A 22,058-nucleotide genomic window follows, 5' to 3' on the forward strand; every position below is an offset into this window, starting at 1 on the left:
AAAACATGAATCCCCACCTCAACCAGTACTGTACAGTCCCTTTAAAACCACAAGTAACTGACTTTAAAAAAAAAAAATAAATAAAAAGAAACAGACATGGGCATTAACATGCCAATCATTTTGACAGTTTTGTCCAACTTGGTTGCTCACATTCCTTTGATTTTTTTTATATCAACAATGTTATGGGTACCAAAGGAGTGCCAGGATCATAGTGTTATGGGGTGCATATGTCCATGGATGTCTAGTTGAGAATTCCCTAATGTTAGGCAAAACAAACATGATGTTCTGTTTTCAATTCCAGAATGTCTGAACTTTTATTCGAGTCGTGATTAACACCACTGAGCTGAGCTGACAAAATAAGAAGAAATTATAAAAGAAATGAATATGAAAAGTCAATCTAGAGTGCTTCATGGATTGTAGTGAAACAAAAATCTGTGACATACAACTGTATGACCTGTATGTGAAAACTTCAGCTACTTGCACTCTCATAGAACAATATTTAATTCATTTTCTACCTGACTTATCTCTATTTTGGTTAACCAAAATCAAAGAGACTTTAGTACCACAGGGCAAATGAACATCCAGATCTCCACATTAGTGGTGACCCAATGGCTAGGAGCCAGTAAAAATGAAGGTTGAGCCACCAAATTTCTGAAAAGATAACCTTTTGGTAGCCTGATTGGGTAGCCCAAATTAAAAATGAAATTTTATGTTTCCTTGTATTTCAGGCCACTACATTTCTTGTTTAAGCCGCCAAAATTTTGAATCCAAAGCTTTTTCTTTCCCAAATGGGCCGCCAGAGATAAATTTTTGTTTCGAGCTGACACCAGTCAAACTCATGTCCTTGTGTTCCTTAGTGCAAGCTTACAATATGTATGTGAACCCTGTGAAAGAAAGAAGTTGATAACGCTTTAACTGTGTGATTAACATTACTGACAAATCCAAAGGGAAAAAGATTTTAATGAACATTTGTTCTGAGCCACTATATATTTAATGTCAATCACAGAGTGGAAGGTAAATGAAAAAGTCCCCATTTGTCCATTTTAGAATGGCTCAATGAGACAGTGTATACATAGTGTATATGCACACAAGTCTGGATGTAATACAACAATCCCTCATTCTTTATATACCTCTGACTACAATGTCTTCATCTTATTTTTAGATATGTCTGATATGCAGTATTCTTGTGGATGTGCGGCATCATCATGCGAAAATCAAATCAGAAATCTGAAGCACAACACAGATGAAACTTCCATATTCACATGTGGAGCTAATCATTGTTTAAGGGAAAGGAAACAAACTGCTGTTTATGTTTTGTATTGCCTGCTGGTACCCACAGTTTTGTCAAATATGTGCATATTCTGCTTGTATCTTCCCTCAACCCCCAAAATATCACCCATTGCAGCAAGATCAGGCAACCAAGGACAAAGCATTGCAGAGCATGGCTGCCATGTCTTCAGCACAGATAGTCTCAGCCACAGCCCTCCAGAACAAAGTGCCGGCACTTGGGCTGGCCGGTCTGGGGATGCCGGCAGGTGTGGCTCCGTTACGACCGCCCTACCCGGGAACACCGGTAGGTTGTTATCCTCGCAGCATGCATCATTGCTACCAGGTTGTCTGGACGAAGTCATTATTTGGTCATCTCATGCAAGCCTGTGTGGTCTTAGGAATTTTTTTTTTCTTGTTTCTCAGTTCAAGTTATTAAAGGACAAGTCCACCTTCATATAAATAAGGATTGAAAGAATGCAGCAATATTAGTAGAATACATCAGTGAAAGTTTGAGGAAAATCGGACAATCCATTCAAAAGTTATGAATTTTTAAAGTATCTGTGCAGTCACTGCTGGATAAGAAGACTACTATGGTATATGATGTTGCAAGTGTACAATGATATAATGAAAATAAAAAGAGAATTTCACAAAACTTTACTCTTTGAATAAAGTGCACATTTCTTCGTCTTGTTACTGACGTATGTTAAGGGTAATATCATTTCCACTGCCTTCTGAAAGAGGGAAGTCGAGTGTTCTTTTGTTAGGTGAGAAAAATGGAAATATGTTGAATTTTCTTTATTCTTTCTTTATATCGTTGTACACATGTGACATCACAAGCCATAGTAGTCTTTTCATTCAGCCATGACTGAGCAGAAACTTCAAAAATTCATAACTTTTGAACAATTTGTCTGATTTTCCTCAAACTCTCACTCATGTGTTCTACTGATATTGCTTCATTTACTCAACCCACATGTTTATGAAGGTGAACTTGTCCTTTAACTTGGTGTTCAGATAAGGTATGAATTATTCTCAAATATTAATATCCTATTGTTGACTTTGAAGTCATATTGGCTATACCAATCAATCTTGCTTCTTCCTAATTTTCTGTTGAAATGATGGGTAGGAAATACAAACAGTTTGACACTTTAATCAGAGTTTATCAGATACCATCTCATGTTCATGTATGGATAAAGCTTGAGAATACACACAGAGAGGATGCTCAATGGCGAAGGCCTATCTACACTTTTTTGTAGATCTACATCAGTGCGAGATAACCTCTGTACATGTGACCTGACTTTGCAAAACCAAACTGTCACTTTGAATATTCAAGCCAAAAAAGAGTGTATCTGGCTTAGAAGAGAAGCTACAATGACAGCTATTAATTGTCCCATTACACTATGACTTTGTGGTCACACTAAAGCAGTATTTTGAAGGATTGCCTAGGGGTAAACGTCTGGAGCCCCTTTCACGAAGTGGTTTGCAGTTTTGATGAGGCTGCAATGATTGCAGTCATTATGGAGGCAGTCAGGAAACAACCAATCAGTCGCCGGTATTTACAGTGCTTACCCCAGCAACTGCAATTATATTACAACACCTTTACAATAATTGCAAACCACTTCATATGAAACTGGCCTTAACTCTGTCCTCGTGACTCCGTCTCTCTTCTCCAACTACCCCGCACCTCCCCCCCTCCCCCCCCCCCATAAAATGCTTGGGTACCGTGCATATTTCCAGGGGTCAATGCACCATCCCTCACACTCCAAGTCAGAGAGAAGCATCCTACCTGTTTCCAGGGATTTGCACCCCTGCTCAAACCGGAAGAAAGAAAAAGAAGGGAGAAAGAAACATGTCATGCTCTATTTCAGTGAATCTGGTCTTTATCAGCGCTAGTATTCCCAAAGCTGTCTGGTGCAGTCCTAGCTTTGATGCCAACAAATCAATGAAGTCCCCTCTTTTTCTTCTTCTTCTTTTTCTTCTTCTGCATGTTTTTTTTTTCTTTTGCAATTTACCTCCTGTTTTCTCTCTCTTTATGTTCAGTGCAAGTTTGGTTTATAGGAATAGGTTTTGTAGCATCTCTTGAAGTGAGAGTTAAAGGAGATAATAAAAAGGCTAGGTGCAGTGAGATTCTTTCAGGAACAGATTTTATGGTGTGTGTAATGGTGACACTCACAGCATACATTATTAGCACTTGGCCCTATTCTTTTTTTCCCTTTTCCGCAAGCTTTTGGAAATAATTAGTGTATGCTCAAATGCGTACATGGTTGTGTGATGATGCCAATGGCTGTTCTTTTCTGCTGTGGAAAATTTGTGGGGCTGTGTGTAGACAGGCAGTACTTTCTTTTTCATTTCCTGTTGAGCAATGGATGTTCATGGGGTACTTTGATGCACTGAATGATGTTTCGTATTCCTAAGTTACTCTGTGAGGAGTGATGTCTTTAATGAAACAAAAAAAAAATCAAGCAATATTGACTGCTCTGCTGTCATTTAAGCCCGGAGGACAGAGAATAACTAATCCCATCCTTCAATCCGAAACATGCTAATTGATGTAGAATACAAGTCACAACTACCTCAGAATCGATGTCCTTTTCTTCCTTCCCCCACTCTCTGACCACAATTAATATGGATACTTAATTTCTATATGATACTTGTAGTGAGTTTATCTTCATGAAGGTCTCCGGTCCATGTTGACCATGCATGTCTTTAATCTCTCCATCAGTTTCTTGTTCCTTCCTTGTGAACACAAGGCGTGTGGCAATACATACCTTGAGAGGGGTGAAGTATCAAGTATCTGTCAGAGAATTGGACTCGGTGGTCTCCAGGTGCTCTGCGAGGGGGGCAAGTGTCGGGAGGGCTCCCCATGGGCGCCAAATGGCCGTTGGGTGCTACCCAAGGCTCGCCAGGATTAGGCGACCAGACGAATTGCCGAGGGGGCCCTCACGATGCGATTCCCAGAGCCGGCCCCAGGAGGACGGCCGTTGGCATGAGTCAGACAGGCTGCCATCATCACGACAGTCGCTGCGAATTCTCTCTCTCTCCCCCCTCTCTCTCTCTCCTCTTCAGTGACCTTGAATATGGCCTCAAGACAGATTAAGTCCTTCATTGTCATGTCACGGCAGAGCCTTCACAAGTTGCTTGCTCGTTGACTCTCCTTGGTAGTGAAAGGATTAAATGACTGCTTCTCTTGGAACCCAGATTCTTCCACAGTGTTTGTGGGCAAAGAAAAATAACAACAACAACAAATGGGTGCTGTCTGCAGGTGTCACACACAGGTGGACACATCCATTTCAAATTGGTGACATTCCAAGTTTTAAGGTGATCACCAATAGATTTGTGCATCCAGACATGGAAATGGCCTTCGTATTACGCACCTCACATCCCCAGACGGCTCGCTCAGTCTATTACAAAAAGAAATCCAGTTGTCCTGTGCCCCGTGTAGACTCCAGTTTCCTCTTCCTAATGTTCGCACATGCACCCACTTCTTCCTTCTCCTTTCTCTCTCTCTGACTCTATATCTCTCTATCTCTATCTCTGTCTCTTGTCTACCTAGATTATCATTTAGTTTTCATTTCCGTTCACCTGTATCTCTGTTGCCCCCCAAAATCATCCCCATATCTTTTTATCTGTCTGTATTTTTTTTTTTTTCATTCTTCTCTGTCTTTCAAACTCACCTTCTTCCCCACCCCCCACCCCCCACACTCATTCCCATTCTTCACCTCTGATTGCTTGGCCGAGGATATGTTTCCTTTGTCTGAGATCTGATGGTTAATTCAGAATATTGCCCTCAAAAGTTGCTGGGTTCAAGTATTCTGTCTGCCCATCTGACGGGGCAGTCTCGTTCCTTCTGAGTTTGACAGAGATACAAGTGCCCCCAAGTGCACAAACACTCTTAGACAGGGACGTCGGAAAGATCATCAGTCGGTCTCTTGAATCGGCTTTGGTGTCTGATGTACAATTTCCTTTTTCCTTCATTCATCTAGTGCTCAAGAACTTTGAAGTATACTCCTATGAAATAAAGCTTACTCTTTCTTCTTCCACGCAGGGGATTTTTTTTTTTATTATTATTATCATGTTCTTTTGGCTGTCTTCTCTTAGTGAGACTATCCGTTTTGCATTTAGATATTTTATCACAGATGTATCATCCTCTTCACATGCACATCTGTGACATTTTACCGCATAAAATATTTTACCCTCTCAACATATTGGGTGATGGCATTTTTTGCCTCTGAAATCACATGCGACATTTTGACAGACAGCCCTAGAGTTACAGGCCAGTTAGGTGATCTGGAGTGCCATATTCTTGGCTCTGTATCAGTGAAAGCAATGGTTGAGGGAAAGATTGAGAGCTGGTGTAATTCGCAGACCAACCATGCACTGACGAACATGATGATCACTTCCTCAGTTCCTGTTCCCTCCACATGTGGGTCCCGACTGCATAAAATGTTGGTAACTTTTACTGTAAGTGGTAACCCTGCAGTCAAATGGTAACTACCATAGCAACACTATTCTATAGTCAATCAAGGCCAAAATATTTCCAATGGGTACCATTGATTGCAGAATTACCATCAGTTGTTATGTTACCATAGTTTTATGCAATGGCTGTCCTCGAGTGCCCCACCTGAAGCATTGTACCCATGTGCCCATACCTGGGGCTTTATCACATTATCATCACGATTATTAATCATAATAATTGACACCTTTAAAACTTGGGAACAACTCAAATGCCTGAAGCTGATTGTTCGTTGTACAGCAGTGGTCATGGTAATTGCTACTGTCATAAGTTGCTATTTCTTCCGTCATGATTTTTATCTACCCCTTCAATGGAAAGGGATTGATGGTGATATTAAAATTAGGGCCAGTCAATAGTTCCTAAAAATACACATGACCTACATACTGTATATACTGCGTATGGTGTATTGAACTTTTCTTTATCATTGTGAATTTTGCGAGTCTGGAGCTATTCGTTATTTTTAAAACACACGAAAATGTTAACTCTGATCCTGTCATAAATGCAATGTGCCTGTGTCCATTTCTTTCTTCATCACTGTATTCCATGATCACAAATTAAACCACTCGCAAAGTTGTTGGGGGAGGGATCTCCTGATTGGCGAAAGATAAACTCGCTAAATATGGCATATACAGTAGTCAGTAGTTATCTAATGTAAAGGTCTGCTGCCTGTGCAGTCATGCCTCATGATTTAATACTCCTCTTTACAATAAATGAATGAGATCCTCCTTCATATGATGTCATCCTTGTCAAATAGCAGAAAGAAAGGAGCTTCATTTAACCAAGCTTGTTTGTGTAGAGCACCCTGCTACACAGGGAACTAAATAGAGACCTTCTTAATCAAACAGAAATTATCCATATATTTAGCCTGCATGATCTCTATAGATCTAGTTGGATGCACACCACTTTGCTAATTTGATTTAAATGCCTACAGCTCCACATGGATTTAAAGATATGCTGATTACTCGTAAATTGGATGCATGTTACATGCTTTTTCAGTAAGCAGCAGGGCACATACATGGTTGTCATTAACTTGGGGTCAATGTACTCTGGGGAATCGCCACAGACCATGATGCCAATTGCCACGGCATCATTTCTGACTGGTAATAGTGTGTTTGCAATCACACGTGTACACTGCATTATTAAAAAAAGGATGTCTTTGTGTGTGTTTCTGTCTTGCTCCGTACAGCAGTTATGGCAGCCGGGATTATCGCAAGCCGGGCCATCTCAGGAGTAAGTATCTCGGATATCATGAGGGAAATTCAGGGAAATTCAGGGAAGCATGCAAGTTAGGCTTGGTCTAGGGGAAGATGCATTCCAATGTCTTTTCGTTGATGATATTAGTACATTAGCAATGATTGACAGGTGATTTCACTGGCAGATTCTTGGTTGGGAAGTTTTTTGTGTGGACATATCTAAATAATCTGAAGAAAAATAGTAGGAATATAGAATATGTGGCTTGTGTTTAGATATTGTTTGGCCACATAAGTGATGATCAAGGGTATTATGAATCAATACAAGTCAACACACAGTTGTATTGCATGGTTCCTTTTAAAAATGGTGTCATGCAGTTGTAGCTATGCTACATACAAGTATACCCATAGTGAGATGAAGTTAAAGTACCTGGTAGTCCACATTTATTGACTGTTGTTTCGAGACATCTGTTCCAATCAGGGCACACAAAGCACAATAAGGGTTAATGAAGTTTATATTGCAGATATAGATCTGTAACCTCAGACATACGTGCATCCTCGTTCTCTTCCCTTTTCTTATCCTAATTCACACAAAATGAAACCTGAGAGATGTAAACGCTTATGAAACAGAATCCTTGCATGAGTCAGTGTTTCAGGAATGACTAAGTGTGCAAGAATTTTCTGGTTTCCTCACCAAGACTTGTTTGCCTTGAGAGGTTGCAATCAGCCACTAAATGTTAATGAGCAAAAAAAAAAAAAAAAAAATATATATATATATATATATATAGATCAGTGGAGTCGGGTTTGGGAGAGTTAAGTCAATGGCTGACTTTTGTCACTAAGGGGAATCCCCGCATTTTTTCTTTTATGGCCTCAGCAGCATCAAGCCTTTCACATCGGTCGGACAGCCCTACCCTCCCATCGCTACCACAGTGAGTGAGTACGCGTCGGGAATGACCCCACAGAACGTGCCACCGGCGTGGGAAGGCAGGTCCATCGGCATGCGGAGGTTACGACTCGTCGAATTCCAGGCGTTCATCGAGCGGACGCGGGATCCCGAGAGTGTGAGTTTGTTACAAGAGATGCGTTCAATAATAGAACTTTGCAATTACCAGCCTTATGGAACTGCATTTTCATGGTCTTCAAGGCTGCTGAAATTTTTGATCTCTTGGACAAGATATTCGTTTATGAGTAGCCAAATTTGCATACTGACAGTCATTGCATATTAGAATGAAACCCTATCAAATGAGAGATATATCTTTTATCAAATGAAAAGTTCTGAACAAGCCTCTGTATCTTTTACACTTTATAATGTAGTCCGATGTCCAGCAAAGAAGACTTGCGAGATGATATGAATCAATTTTTGTTGGGTTTTTTTGTGTGTACAATTTTGAATGAATGGAATTTCATTTGTTATAAATGTCTTGCGGGGGCTTAAAAAAGATAATTAGTATCTCACAGCAACTTGTGTGTGCAGTAAGTCAAGGCTTAATTAAACCTACGTGTGCCTATTGCAAGCTTTGTCATCAGCAGCCAGTTAATCCCTCCAAATATAACCTAATAGCGTAAGTTAGCAATATCTCTCAGGTTTGATAAAGTACCTCAGAACAACAGGAAGGCCATGGTGACATGATAGGGATTAGGGATTAGGTAATCTCTATTCATTTGTATTTATTGTCTAGACATCTGTGCTACAAATCAAACATAGTAAGGATTAAGGATATCCTTATTTACTTGCAATATCATTGCCCAAGACTGGAGACCTAGAACTGAGACCTAACTGAAATTAAAATCCTTGCGATATCACCAAGAGGTTTTTATAGTGACAGAAGAAGAAGTTTAACAATTAAATACAAAATATTCACAGCTTTGCTGTTTTTTCATAATTACAATGAAGTCTTTGAATGACAAGTTTGTTTTTTTTTACCCTGAAAAAAGCAACAACAACAAATGAAACAAACAAACAAAACTGAGTCATAGTATAGTTGTAAGATATGTTAGAGATAACAGTTACATTATGATCGGTGCTTCACAAAAACTTTTTTTGTGTGTGTTTTTTACATCCGCTGTGTCATTACAAAAATTGTCTGAGGATTTGAATGGAATTTTAAACAGATACCTCTGAAAATCTAGGGCAGCGGCCATTCTCATTTAATAACTGCGAGTTTATTATGCTGACTGTTCTGTGTTTTGCCATTACCTAAAGTTTTGTGTCGGGAGGAAAAGAAAAAATCAGAAATCTCAAGGTGCCTACTTGTCTGGTCATCTTCGAACCTGTAGAATGCATGGGTCTCTTACAAGGGCTGTTTAGGTGTCGCTTTTTGTGTGTGTGTGTTTGATCCTCACGTTGGAGTAACCCTTGATATAAAACATTTTCAATTTGTATATATATATATGATGATTTTTTTTTTTCCACCAGAGGGGAAAAATGTGGGTTGTTGTCTTTTGAATACTCATCCAAATATGAGCACCTGAGAAAAATTTGGAATATGCTCCGTAAGTGGGAGCTTGTAAACACTTAGCATCCTGGAATGTAGGTGACCCTTTGGCAAGCCAGGGATGGGCCCTGAGGTTGAGAGGCATTCATGTATGAGAGAGAAACATCTTATTTTCAACGCTCTTTATCACAACGGGTCGAGAGAGATGGGATGTTCTACATTGCAAACTCATTTATGGAGAATTTTCTTAAGAGGAAAAAGCATTTACTTTGTTGCACTTCATCAAGAGATTCTGAGCCTGCCAAACAAACAAACAAACCAAAACCAAACAAAACAAAGCAACAAAAAAATGATTCAGTTGAGGCAATCTCCAGATTGGAAACATGAACTAATACAGCCCACGTGGGCAGAAAAGTTTTGCTTTTTAGTTGTGAATGTGGTTATACCTTACTTTGAGTGAATGTGTATTTCAACTCTTCAGGGTAAACAAGCCCTGAGATGAAACAGGCATATTTCAATATGGCTCCTACTGTCCTCCAAAATTTGAATTTACACAATCGAATGCTCTTGTGGCATTCATACCAATACTCTTCTTTTCGTCCAACACATGTTGTTGTTTTCTCCCTTTGGACGGGGCAATGATATGTTTTCACAATCATCGAATGCAATCTAAATGCTGATTGGATAAGATTTCTACTGTTCTGAATTAAGAAATTTTGGCTGTCCGTACATATCTATAGAGTCTGATGAATGTAGCTGAATTGGCCTGGAGAATGGAGCGGAAATCAGAATGATCTTATGCATAAAAGGTCATATACGTATTAAAGTATGAAGCAATTTTTAGAGTAATTCACTTGATAGGAAAATCTGGCGAGCCTTCTGGGAAATTTCTCTTCAGGAAACCACTTAACTATCATTCTCTGTTTGGTTTTTTCTTCCACTCTGTCCATGCCCTTCCCCACTCCAGTACAACAAACACTTCTTTGTTCACCTTGGTCCAAATGTCAGCTTCTACGATCCACTCCTGGAGGTAAGGAGGAAATTCTTTTCACATATTTCTGACTCTTGAGTAAAAACAATTAGCTTGAGACAATACTCAAAAAGCTGTCTCTCACATTGAGAACAAGGAGAGATACAGACGTTTGGTTGTGCAAGACCCTTGTAGATTGAAACTATGGATGTGTTACACAAGTTCTCATATTAGAGATACTTTTTGTGAGTGTACTTGTGAAATACGTACATCACATTATAACAATGTACATTGGAATATGTGATGAAATCCTTGTGCTGCTTACGTCTCATTTTCATTTCAAGAACCCTGGTATGCCAAAATCAAGAATGTTAAGTCCCAGAGAAGCTAGTTGTTATTACATCATCATAAAGATAGCATGCAAGTCAGCGTATCACTGGTAGCACTGAAGTGTACACCTCGTGGTATTCTTTCTATTGGCATTCTCTGAGCAAGCCATGTTTAGTTGTTTTCACCTGTAAATCAAATACACATGATATACAAATATTATATGAGTTAAACGGGCAGGCTCAGTAAGGAGATTAATAACCTTTGACCTTCATTTAGCCAAGCACTAAAAAATGTAATATCAAAGAGAGAGAAAAAAAAAACAACAACAAAGCATGCAATTGCTCACATTCTTTATGCTGATATACTGCAACTAGTGTGAAAGGGACTGTTATTAGAGATAAGGAACTTCTGCTAAATCATTGCATATTATCCATTCAAGTTTTTAAGCTGCATAATATTCCTTTCATATAACAGGCATGATTATCTGTAGATTTCAGGGTTTTTTTCTCAAGTCTATATACATTTTACTTTTTCCATGTATCAAAATCACCTGAAAATGTTGATTTCCGATTTTTTCAACAAACCTCAATATCATCCCTGTATATCAAGATCTAAGGTTAAATAGACCAAGCACAAAGAAAAACAAAATAAAGAAATGAAGAGAAAAACAGATCCAATCAGATCTATCTGATATCCTTGTGTGATGAGTCCATGTTTACTATCTTCTGTTGATTCAATGCCCCGCTGCTCACACCCTCGCCTGCTTATACGCCGAATTTACAGGCTGTAGATGTCAGACAAATCTACGACAAGTTTCCCGAGAAGAAGGGCGGCCTCAAGGACCTCTACGAGAAAGGACCGTCGGAGGCCTTCTTCCTCGTCAAATTCTGGGTGAGTGAAAACCCGATGGCACGCCAACCCCACTTCTGTGACACTCAAGTCTCCGAAGATATTTCAAGAGAATTGTTACATGACAAATAATGATAGGCTGAATTCTGTACAGGTTCATTAGAATATAGTATAATGTCTCTTTATTTTCATTCAAAAGACCTAGATGTGAAATAAAAAATGATATAATATATTCATGACAAGTTAGAATAACAGGGTTGACCTAATGTGAATATGTCAACACTTCGAAAAATTTGGGAATATGTAAGAAGTACTCAAAATTCTGCATGAATAAGCCGTCTCACGGGTTTGATTTAGTCTATCTCAAGTAATGTGCTTCTCTTTTTTTTAATTTTCCTCTTGTGAAATTTATAATTGTGTACTCCATTCAAACTGTGCATAACCTGTAACAAAGACCACTGTGAAAATGAGGTTGTGCCATTTTATGCGTGTATTTGTAGGCGGACCTCAACACCAACATGTCTGATGAAACAGATGTCTTCTATGGAGTGACCAGCCAGTGAGTGTAATCTTCATTTGTCTTCAAAATGTAGAAAGCTGCCAGACAACATTGAGAAATTATGTAGTTTAATCAAATCATTATCATGAATTATTTTCTTCATAGCTGTTTGGTAGCAGACATAGACAGTCAGCCGCAATTTTCATTTTGGGGAGTTTAGTGCAAATTGTATTAATGAGCTGTTGTTTCTTTCATGAAGGCATGCATAAGATTCAGATGTAATACAACAATGACAGAAGTTTATTGTAAGGTCTTGGAGTTTGGCCCACAACACAAGCCCTTGCTAATCTTTGTTCAGCAACTTGCGATTCGCATAGTTTAACCCACAGAGAAAACAAGACGGTATTATGATTTGGCTTTTGCAAAATTTACTGCAGATTTGTGGAATTTCACACCAAGAAATATTGACAGATGAACATAACTTTGAAACATTTGAGAAGTATGAAGAATGACTGGTTACATTTGCTGTTCGATGCTGATGTAATTTGTTCAGTTTAATTACCCTTTACTGTAAAAGTGGATATTTTTGTTTGAGTAATTTTTTTCGCGCTTGGCTAGGTGAGATAAATTTCACATGTTTTTTAATTCTGCGGAATTAAGACATAAACTACTGGAACAAGCAAAAATATGTGTGTGTTTTTACTTTCACGCTAGTTTCTGGTTATGTGAAATTTGTGAAAAATTTCCACTTTTACAGTACCTGGTATAATTTACTACCCTTCACACATAAGGATTGTGAGTTTAAAGCATGGCTTAAAACATGCAAGTATTATCATATGTGTAACTTAGCTGTGCCAGTCTTTATGCTGCACAGTCAATGGACTATTGGTTGTGAGAGTAATAGTAAGGCTAGGGTATTCAATATTGTATGAATGTGTGTGTTTGCATCAAACAGTAACTAAACGACATGTTTGATACCTGTCTTTTATTGCAGCTACGAGAGTGATGAAAAGATGACCATCACGTGTTCAACCAAAGTCTGTTCATTTGGCAAACAGGTGGTGGAAAAAGTTGAGGTGAGTTTTCGGTAACTACTAATCTGCCATGGACTCATGGTGAAATAGAGGAAAAAGATGGAGGGGGCGGGGGGGCGGGATGGTGGTGAAAATCAAGTAGTAGCATATTTTTGCTTAGCGTACAATCAAACCTCACTGATAACATCCATTATCATGCTTACCAGGTATTTGCTCAAACAGGACGTTTGACATCAAAATCTCATATTGTAACAATTAAGGAGACAATGTTGGGGTGAAAAGGTGTTGCCGTGATATACCGTGGCATGACCCAGATGGGCTTTGAACCTCGAGCCCATCTCGACTGCCATGCAGACACACGGCCAGCTGAGCCACCTTTGCCGTCCCTGCCAGTGCACCATCATATAACACACCATACGACTGCACTGAAAATGTCACCATCCCAATGGACATGAACTGCCTTTTGTAGTGAGAGAGTATGGAGGAGTGATGCGTACGATTTTAAATGTCAAGTTCTACCAGCAATAGCAAGTCGCTTCCTTGCAATCAATCAACCCCCTTGTCTCTCCCCGCTCGTCTCCCCCTCAAAAATCAGACGGAGTACGGGCGCTACGAGAATGGCCACTGGATCTACGAGATTGCCAGGTCGCCCATGTGTGAGTACATGATCAACTTCATCCACAAGCTGAAACACCTCCCCGAGAAGTACATGATGAACAGCGTGTTGGAGAACTTCACTATACTTCAGGTTAGTCCACACAAAAGACTACAACAGACAACTGACAACAGACTTTGAAGACACCCATGTTTTGATCTTCAGACCATTTACTCTTTAGTTTGCTTCAGAAAAATATGCTCTCTTAAACCATTGAGGAAGGACTGATTTTGCTATAACACTAGTTTCCCATAGACACCTGCCAGAGTATTCCCGGGACTCGCCTTCAGTGGGTTAATGTGTAGTCTTGCATGTCAGAAAGCATAAAGTTAGCTAGCTGGGAAGTCCAGCTGGAAGTCCATCTGTGTTAGAGATCAAGATTTGATTATCTCTTCAAGAAAAATTTGAATTTAAAAAAAAAAGAAGAAGAGCACACTTTTTACTCCCTCACTGTTTCTCAATATGTAAGTGCCACCATCAGGCTATCTAGAAGACTTTCTCAACATTTCAGCAGAGAATCACCATGGAATAATGTCATACATGTTAGTTAATCACTTTATCTGTTCTAACTGTTCATTTCGATAGCACTCTATTACTTTGTTTAATTGGCATTGTGTTACATTTATGTACGAAAAAGAAATGCAGGAATAAAATCAATCAAACCGAGTCTGAAAAGTGTGCTCACGCTGTCTCGTATGTTTGACTTGCAGGTGATTTCCAACCGAGACACCCAGGAAACATTACTATGCATAGCTTTTGTGTTTGAGGTGTGTACCAGTGAACACGGGGCACAGCACCACATCTACAGACTGGTCAAGGACTAACGCACAGGCTGTGAGACTGATCCCTATGCTGGATACAAACGTTGCTCTTTTTTTTTTTCCTCGCAAAAAGACTCTCTAGCGAGTTTTCTTCTATGCTACCCACCTGTGCAAAAACTGCCAAGTTTTTAACTCATTTCTTCTCCTCTCCATTTTGGTTCTTTTTTGTTTGTTTGTTTGTATGAGAATTTTGTCATCATGAAGCGACTGCCAAACCAAATGCTGACAGCTAGTCTCTGATCGTGTTTAAAATGTTGGCGCACACAAGCCATCGTATGAGCTGCGTCTTGTGATGTTTAGTGGAGCCCTGCCCTGTGGAATCACGCCCAGCTGCTGCAGTGATGATTAGCCCTCTAGCGCACAGAGGCCACAGGAGTGTGGCAAGACGCGGGCCAGTGGGAGAGGCCTGGAGATTCCCCGCCGCCGTGATGGAGAGAGCTTGGGAAAGAATTGAGCTGCAGCCGCCACCTCCCCGAAGGAATCATGAAGCTGCTACCCTTGGCATCAACTTGTCAGTGTGATTCATGTTCCTGAACTCTTTCTGCAACCTCTTGTCACCGATGAAGATGCCTGATCACCCAAACTGTATTTTGTAAGACAAGTGAGGAGGTACTACTTTAGAATTAAGTCCTTCAAAGATCATGTTACCATTATTGTAAGAACTTTTGTTGCTTGTATTCTCCCTCCCTTGTTTGTAGGTTGACAGTATGCTGCAGGCCACTGCTAGGACCATATGCAATGGGGATATCCCTGTGTGCTCGGTTTAAGTGTGCCACCCTTTGCACGACGCGAGGGGGAGTTGCTAAAGCTTGTGTCTTACACCAAACAGCATTCATGTATTCCAGAATCCTAAGGTTATGAGAATGGTTGTGCAGAGTTGGGGGAAAAGAGTGGTGGAGAGTGTGGTTCCTGTCATTCCTGAATGAAGTATTCGGGATGAAGATGGTATTTGGAGGGTTTTGTTGTTGTTTTTTCCAAACTCAGAACTAATCAATGCAAAGCTTCCCAAGAGTTTAATTATTAAATGTCAGGCATAGTTGAGATATCAGAACTGGAAAATTTCTCCCCATTCTTCCGTTTCTTATGTTTTTCCACTCAAATCTCTCCAGCAAATGATTTCTTATTTTGTTTGTCCCACTCAGACAAACTCTTCCCTTTGACCTCATGAGGTCGTTTCTTGTTGCCATTTCTGCCGTCTGTGTGGGGCTCCCTCTGTGTTCACACATGTGTATGCAACAATATGTGTGCATGTCACAAGAATTTCTACATTGATATTGCACATGGGCTGTTTTCGCTAGTTATTTGTATTTTGATTCAAAATGTGCTGATTTACCTGTGCTTAAGAAGTTGAGGTCACAAGTGTAATAAATTGCAATGTTGCAAGCTACTACAATATTTAGCTTTAACTCACATGTCTTTTGAAAAGAAAATGAATAAACAAAACTGGTTTCAGCCTTTGGGTTATCTGAAACTTCATGTGGAAGTTTCGTAGTAAAGAGATTTTATCATGTTGTGAAACCTTGTCCAAGCTCTAAACAACATAAGTGTCATGCTTTTTTTTTTTCTTTTTTCCAAGGCTTGGCAGAGAGTTCAAGGGACTTTTTTTTTCTCCAAAAGATAAATGAAAGCCAAAGTATAAAGCAATGTCATGTCTGTGAAGGGTTCTGAAAGTTCAATGTGATGTTATTTGGCTGACAAATGCAAGTTTGCTAGGTAGTGCTGATGAGGAAAGTGTAGGCAATGCTGACTGTGCTCTTGTGTATGTGTTTTAAAAGACAACACGACAATCGAAGGCCATGAAGAGTACATGCCAAATCAGGATTGGTCTATCCTCCAGCGCTAGCACAGTGATGGTATTGCAAAAGAGACAAGTGCCTTTGACAGGCTTGTTGCAAGCTGTAACAGTATTATCAGATGCAGTGGCATAGGCACTATATGTGTGTGCTCAAATCCTCATAGCTGTCATCCCTTACCAGCCCCCCTCTCGCCCACTTTACACATCAGCCCACAACCACCCTGCTGCCTATGATTTGGGGCAACCCATGTGCAGCTAGAGTGCAGTGGTAGTCCATCCATATAGACCTGGACCCAATGGCTGCAACATTTGTTGGTAAATGGCTGCCGCAACGCCGTACTAAGCTGCCTCTCTCGTTGAATATGAAGAAGAGAACAGCAGCATGAATCCTAGGCCAAATTTGTTTCAAGCTTCTATGGTGACCCAGTTGATGTGATTAAAGTTTCAATTTTTGATATTCATATTGCAAGGATATTAGCCTGTCAGAAAAGAAGATGTCTGCAAAGTGATTTGCATTAATACATGGAAAATGTGTGCAGTCTTGAGATGCTCATATTTACAGGGTCATTGTAAAATTTTCACACTGTCATGAATTTTGTAGGGTTTATCACTCCAAGAAAAAATCCCAAGATGTTTTATGCACATACACAAAGTTAGCTTTGAGTTGAGCCTTTCTGACTACAAGTATAAACTGCCATGAACTAGAATGTGATAAGCTGTATTGATGTATGTAGGACCTGCTTCCACTGAAAATAGTGTTGCTATTATGATAACTAAAAAAAAAAGAAAAGAAAGAAGTTTAATAAAACCTTATTGACCTGTCATGATCAATCATTCATAGACCTGCTGTGCAACTGCTGTAAAGAACTCCCAACAAAAATTTGGATTAATGTTTAACATTGTGTAACAAGCAGATTTACAGTGACATCGCTTGTAATATCTAAACAATGAACACTGTCACTTTAAGCATCTAAGTATTTGCACTGGCCAAAATGTAAATTATATCTAAATCATATGCTCACTCACATTTTACTTGAGCAGTGTTTTGTTTTTTTCTCATGTACCTCAGATTATGTAGCACCCCAAGATTTGACAGAGGGTTCTAATAGCAAGAAACAAATCTTATCATACATGTAGTTTGGTGTGACAGTGTGAGTTTGGAGTTACCCTTTGCAGCTGCCGGAAATTACATGCTTCAGCAGGTAGGCTGGAAGTTGATTTCACTTCATCAAGTCTGTGCCCCCAACTGCTTTTATCCTCCCTTGCCTTCCCAGACTGCATACAATCAGAGCATCGAGTATTCAAATCAACAGGGCACATTAGTGGTGTCTGATCACTGCGAGATTAACTCTGTCATTCCCAGTGGCAGTCGTGCTGCTTGGGTTGTCAATGCTATATTCATGAAGTGGTCCTGAGTGGGTTCAACCCCATTGGATCGTATAGGCTGGCCAGTAACATCGCTGCACAGAATTCACCGATGGAAGATGTGTATTGATTTTTTTAGCTGTCAAGAAGTGTGATGTGATGTTATGTAATAAAAAAAAAGGAACTGCACTGGATGTGTTCTTCACAAAGGCAGATTTTCATGCATTAAAATGTGGAGATAGCTCCTGCACTATAGCACAGTAATGCTGGGTAAAGCAAACACGGAGAATGTAAGGTTGTATTGTTGTTGTTTTTATCCCAGTGTGACCCTGAGAGCACATGTGGTTACTCTACTTTGTTGTCACCAAGCACCATTTGTTGTTTGGCTGCGTGGTCCGCTGTGAAGCCAACAAAGGCAAAGAGGGTTTTATCAGTGCCTGCTATTATCGAGTGGCAGAGGTGGAGATGTTTTAAGGCTGACTGGTTGTATGTCTGATCTCCGAATAGTATTCTCCCAAAGTCACAATCATCAGACGGTATGTGTTCCTTGTTTCTCATACTTAACATGTTCAGTGTCACAAAGTGTGTTGCATCACATGAAGGAATAAAATGCCAAAGCTTAAACCAAGATTTTCATGCTTGTACTTAAACCAAAAAAATGGACTTGGGGAAACACAGGGAAGATGACATTGAGAAAGATTCTCTCTCTTGTAATTTGTTTCTCAGATTTGCATGAATGTGTTATTTTTCTATCTCATCAATCGTGTCTGGAACTCAAATCCTTTGTGTCTTTTCAGATTCTAATAGTAATACTGGAACTGAACAATATTTTCTTGAGCCTATGACAGAGAATTAGTGTTTTCTTTGTGGAAGTATGTGGTGTCTATTTTCACTTAGCTTTCTGGAAGAGGTGACATTTGTAAAAAAATGTTTATGTTTTGTACAAAGAATACTATTCCATATTTACTATTTATTGTTGCTTGTGTGTTAGCTTCTCTTAAAAGCTGTCGTGTAACAGTATGATGTCGAATTAAAGTTATGGATAGGATGGGGTCCTTGTGAACTGATGTTCTGAGAGAGGAAATATGTGCATTTGATTTGTAGGTCTACCTGTTTCTATAAGAACACACAAACAAAACTAAGTACTACCAATACATTTTTCCATGAAACCAGGGATGTGTTTATCCATGTGAAGGTAACAAGTGTGTCACCCAGTAGATTGTATGTTGTACTGCCCAAGAAACTGAGCAGCTGTTGTAAGATTGTGGCATATGAGTTTGTTAATACTAGTTTGAGCACAGTTTTCTATGAGGGACATTGCATGGTTGTATGTGCACAGTTAGTGCCACACTTACCCCCTTTTCGAACGAGAGAGTTCTCGTATCGATATACGACATATGGATATACAATGTATGGATGTAGAACGTTTTTCGCATCTGAATGCCCACATATCGATACGTTGTTTCAATATGGGCGTTTTTTTGATACGATGTTTTGAGCACCACTTCATACGATTTTCCTATATCCATGCAACGTTTTTTTGCATCTGAAAGCTCTCATATCCGTACATTGTATAAGTAGGCGGGGCTTATTTGCAACACCCGCTTGGGGCCCGACCTCTACTACAAATGAGTCCAGCACAAAATATAAATTATACAAAGCGCAAAGCCCGCACAAATTTCGTACTGCGCAATGGAAAGACTCGTACATATTCATGAGCTTCCTATGAAAATTCAGCCAAGCGTGAGGTCTGAATGCTACCATACGAATAATCACATAACGGCGCATTGTGTCTAAATGGACTTATATCAGTACATCGTATATCCACACATCGTATGAAAATACCATAAGTCGGTACGTCTGAAAGCACTATTAGATGCAGGAGAAACACATGCACATTTTTTAAATACCAACTCTGGCATTTGCAAGGAGGAAGAAATGAGAATGAGTGATTTCCATTGTGACCTTAACTGAGTTGAACTAATAAATCATTGTTGGAACATGATAGTGTTACAGATCACTTAAATTTGAATGCTTTATGGTTGTAATAAGTGTGAACAAAGGATTTATGAAGTTTGATCCTTGTTACACCCATTATTTCTGTAAAGAAATAGACAATATCTATTGTTTTCTGCTTCTGCTGTAACCTAGAATATTGGATGCCCACATCCTTTTTGTTACATGGTATGTGTTTTACTTTCTATTCCAACTCGTGGTTGTTTCTTTTCACGTAGAAACAGTAACTTCCTAGGACACTGTCTTGTGTTCATTGATGGAGTGATATTTCTCAAATACTGCTTTCAGTTGTGGTTAAATGAATTGTGTCAAAGAGTAAGACATTTCATTTCTTTATTAATTCCACAAAAGGGAATTCTTTTTGATTTAGGGGTGTTCAAAAGAAATGTAATGATTATTGCCTTTGTTTCAAACGCATCGGTGCTACGTTTCACGTTTTGTTTTCTTACTACAAAAAAAAAGATAAAAAGATGTACAAAATGTAACATATTTTACCAGAGAAACTTTTTACAAAGCTTTTGTAAAGCGAGAAGATGTTATATCATTTTACCTGGGAATAGTGTAAAAATGCAGCATATTTTCTGAAATTTTGTTAAGTGTATGTTGTAGACATTTTATAGGTTTTTTTGTGTGTGTATTTTGCATGCAATGTCTGTGGTTTTTTAATCATGATTATCACTGAATCAGTACACATTTCTATATCGTTTTGTTTGTTTCGTGATGTGCAAGCTTGTTTCTTCCATTTCTAGACTCTCCAAAACTTTTCAATTTGTGACTTTATTAGTGTTATCATGCATTTTTATCAATAGTTATTTTAGTAATGGATAGAATTACTGGGACCAAATCTAAAGGCAAAACACGTTGCTCCTTGTTATACCTGCTCTTTTTGATATATCTTCCTCTCCACAAATGCTCTTTGTTACCTACCTACCCTTCATAGAGCTGGGAAAAAAATATTGATAGCCTAGGCAAACGTTTTTGTGTACTGTTAACAAGGCAAACTTGATATCTTCGTGGATTGGATGCTTTTATGATGCTACATGAATACTTTATAAAGTTCAAGTCATATATTGGCAAAGTTTCTGATGTTAAACCTGCGTTGATTTTTGCTTAATTTTGTGATAAACGATCAGTGCCCGGAGAAGGAAAGTGCTGGACCATGCATTAACTTTCAGCACTTATCCATTCTACAGTATTACTGCTACGATACAAGACTGCTTTAAATACAGAAGATATATGAAACCATTTGAGAAGGGGGAATCAAATGTAGGGGCGCATCATCTGCCAGAACTACCATCGTATTTCTCTTGGTGTCGTCTGTTTCTCTTCCTCTCTGGTTTGGGAAGACTTTTATGTTGTCTAATCCTTCTTTCTCATTAGTCCTTTCTGTGCTAGGGACTTTGGACAGTGTGTACAATGCTATGGGGTTTTCTGTGCCAATCAGTACTCCATGCACACAAAGGGTTAAGGAATACTGTATACGCCGTTATTTTTGCGTACAGTTATTTTTGCGTACAGATATTTTCGCGAATGACGAGGTAATAGACATTTTTGCGAGATGTTTTTTTCGCGAATCGACGCCGACGCTTACGTTAATGCTCTATTAACAAAGCGCATGGCAACAATTTCGCGCGTTGTTAAATTCGCAATCCAACTGCAATTCGTGAAATTTGCAAAAATTAAACCCTCGCGAAAATAACAGCGTATACTGTATATGAGGGTGACATTTCTTTGTCCGCTGATTCAGCTGATTTTGTTCTCATTTTCTGCTCCGTCACACAAAGATTTGATTTCTTTACAACTCCTGTGTCAGTTTCAATAAGTGTATTGTGATTCAAAAGTGCAGATAAAGCAAAGCTAAGGATTCAGATATGGTATTGACCGAGGGGCAAGGGGGGGGGGGGGGAATAGGATATGTATGTTCATAAAGAATTCTACAAGTAATGGATTAATGGCAATGCGTAATTTTTTTAAGAACCGATATTCACTGTTTTGCTGCCATTAGTATTTCAATTCCTATTGTAAGGAACAGATAGATGTATTGTATTCTTGTGATTTTGACACTGCTCTCATACTTTTTTTCAGTGAAAAAAAAAAATCCAAAGATATGACAAAAACTACAAAGAAAATCTGAGGATAGATAGGTAAAATTTACAATGCTTGGGCAAACAAGTGCCTCTTGATGAACAAATGATGAAAACGTGCAAGAAATGCTGTGAAGGATTTGTTTGTTCATCGGTGGGAAAAACTGACAAAGATTCATGTCCTGTTGCAGATACCCATCTCATGTGAGGGCGATGAAGAAATTTACCTGTGGAAG

General features: G+C 39.2%; 1 protein-coding gene across 1 annotated transcript in view; it reads left to right on the plus strand.

Moving 5' to 3' along the window:
* Positions 1 to 17,547, plus strand: part of LOC140228276 (transcriptional enhancer factor TEF-1-like) — a 76,089-nt gene extending 58,542 nt beyond the window's left edge. The window contains exons 5-13 of the mRNA XM_072308501.1: positions 1,406 to 1,573; positions 6,963 to 7,006; positions 7,844 to 8,030; positions 10,372 to 10,434; positions 11,488 to 11,595; positions 12,054 to 12,112; positions 13,047 to 13,128; positions 13,682 to 13,834; positions 14,452 to 17,547. Of these exons, the coding sequence (XP_072164602.1) occupies positions 1,406 to 1,573; positions 6,963 to 7,006; positions 7,844 to 8,030; positions 10,372 to 10,434; positions 11,488 to 11,595; positions 12,054 to 12,112; positions 13,047 to 13,128; positions 13,682 to 13,834; positions 14,452 to 14,565 (978 nt within the window). The 3' untranslated portion in view covers positions 14,566 to 17,547. The remainder of the gene's footprint in view (positions 1 to 1,405; positions 1,574 to 6,962; positions 7,007 to 7,843; positions 8,031 to 10,371; positions 10,435 to 11,487; positions 11,596 to 12,053; positions 12,113 to 13,046; positions 13,129 to 13,681; positions 13,835 to 14,451) is intronic.
* Positions 17,548 to 22,058: the final 4,511 nt, after the last annotated feature.

This window comes from Diadema setosum, chromosome 5 (genome assembly GCF_964275005.1).
Source record: "Diadema setosum chromosome 5, eeDiaSeto1, whole genome shotgun sequence".
Classification (NCBI taxonomy): domain Eukaryota; kingdom Metazoa; phylum Echinodermata; class Echinoidea; order Diadematoida; family Diadematidae; genus Diadema; species Diadema setosum.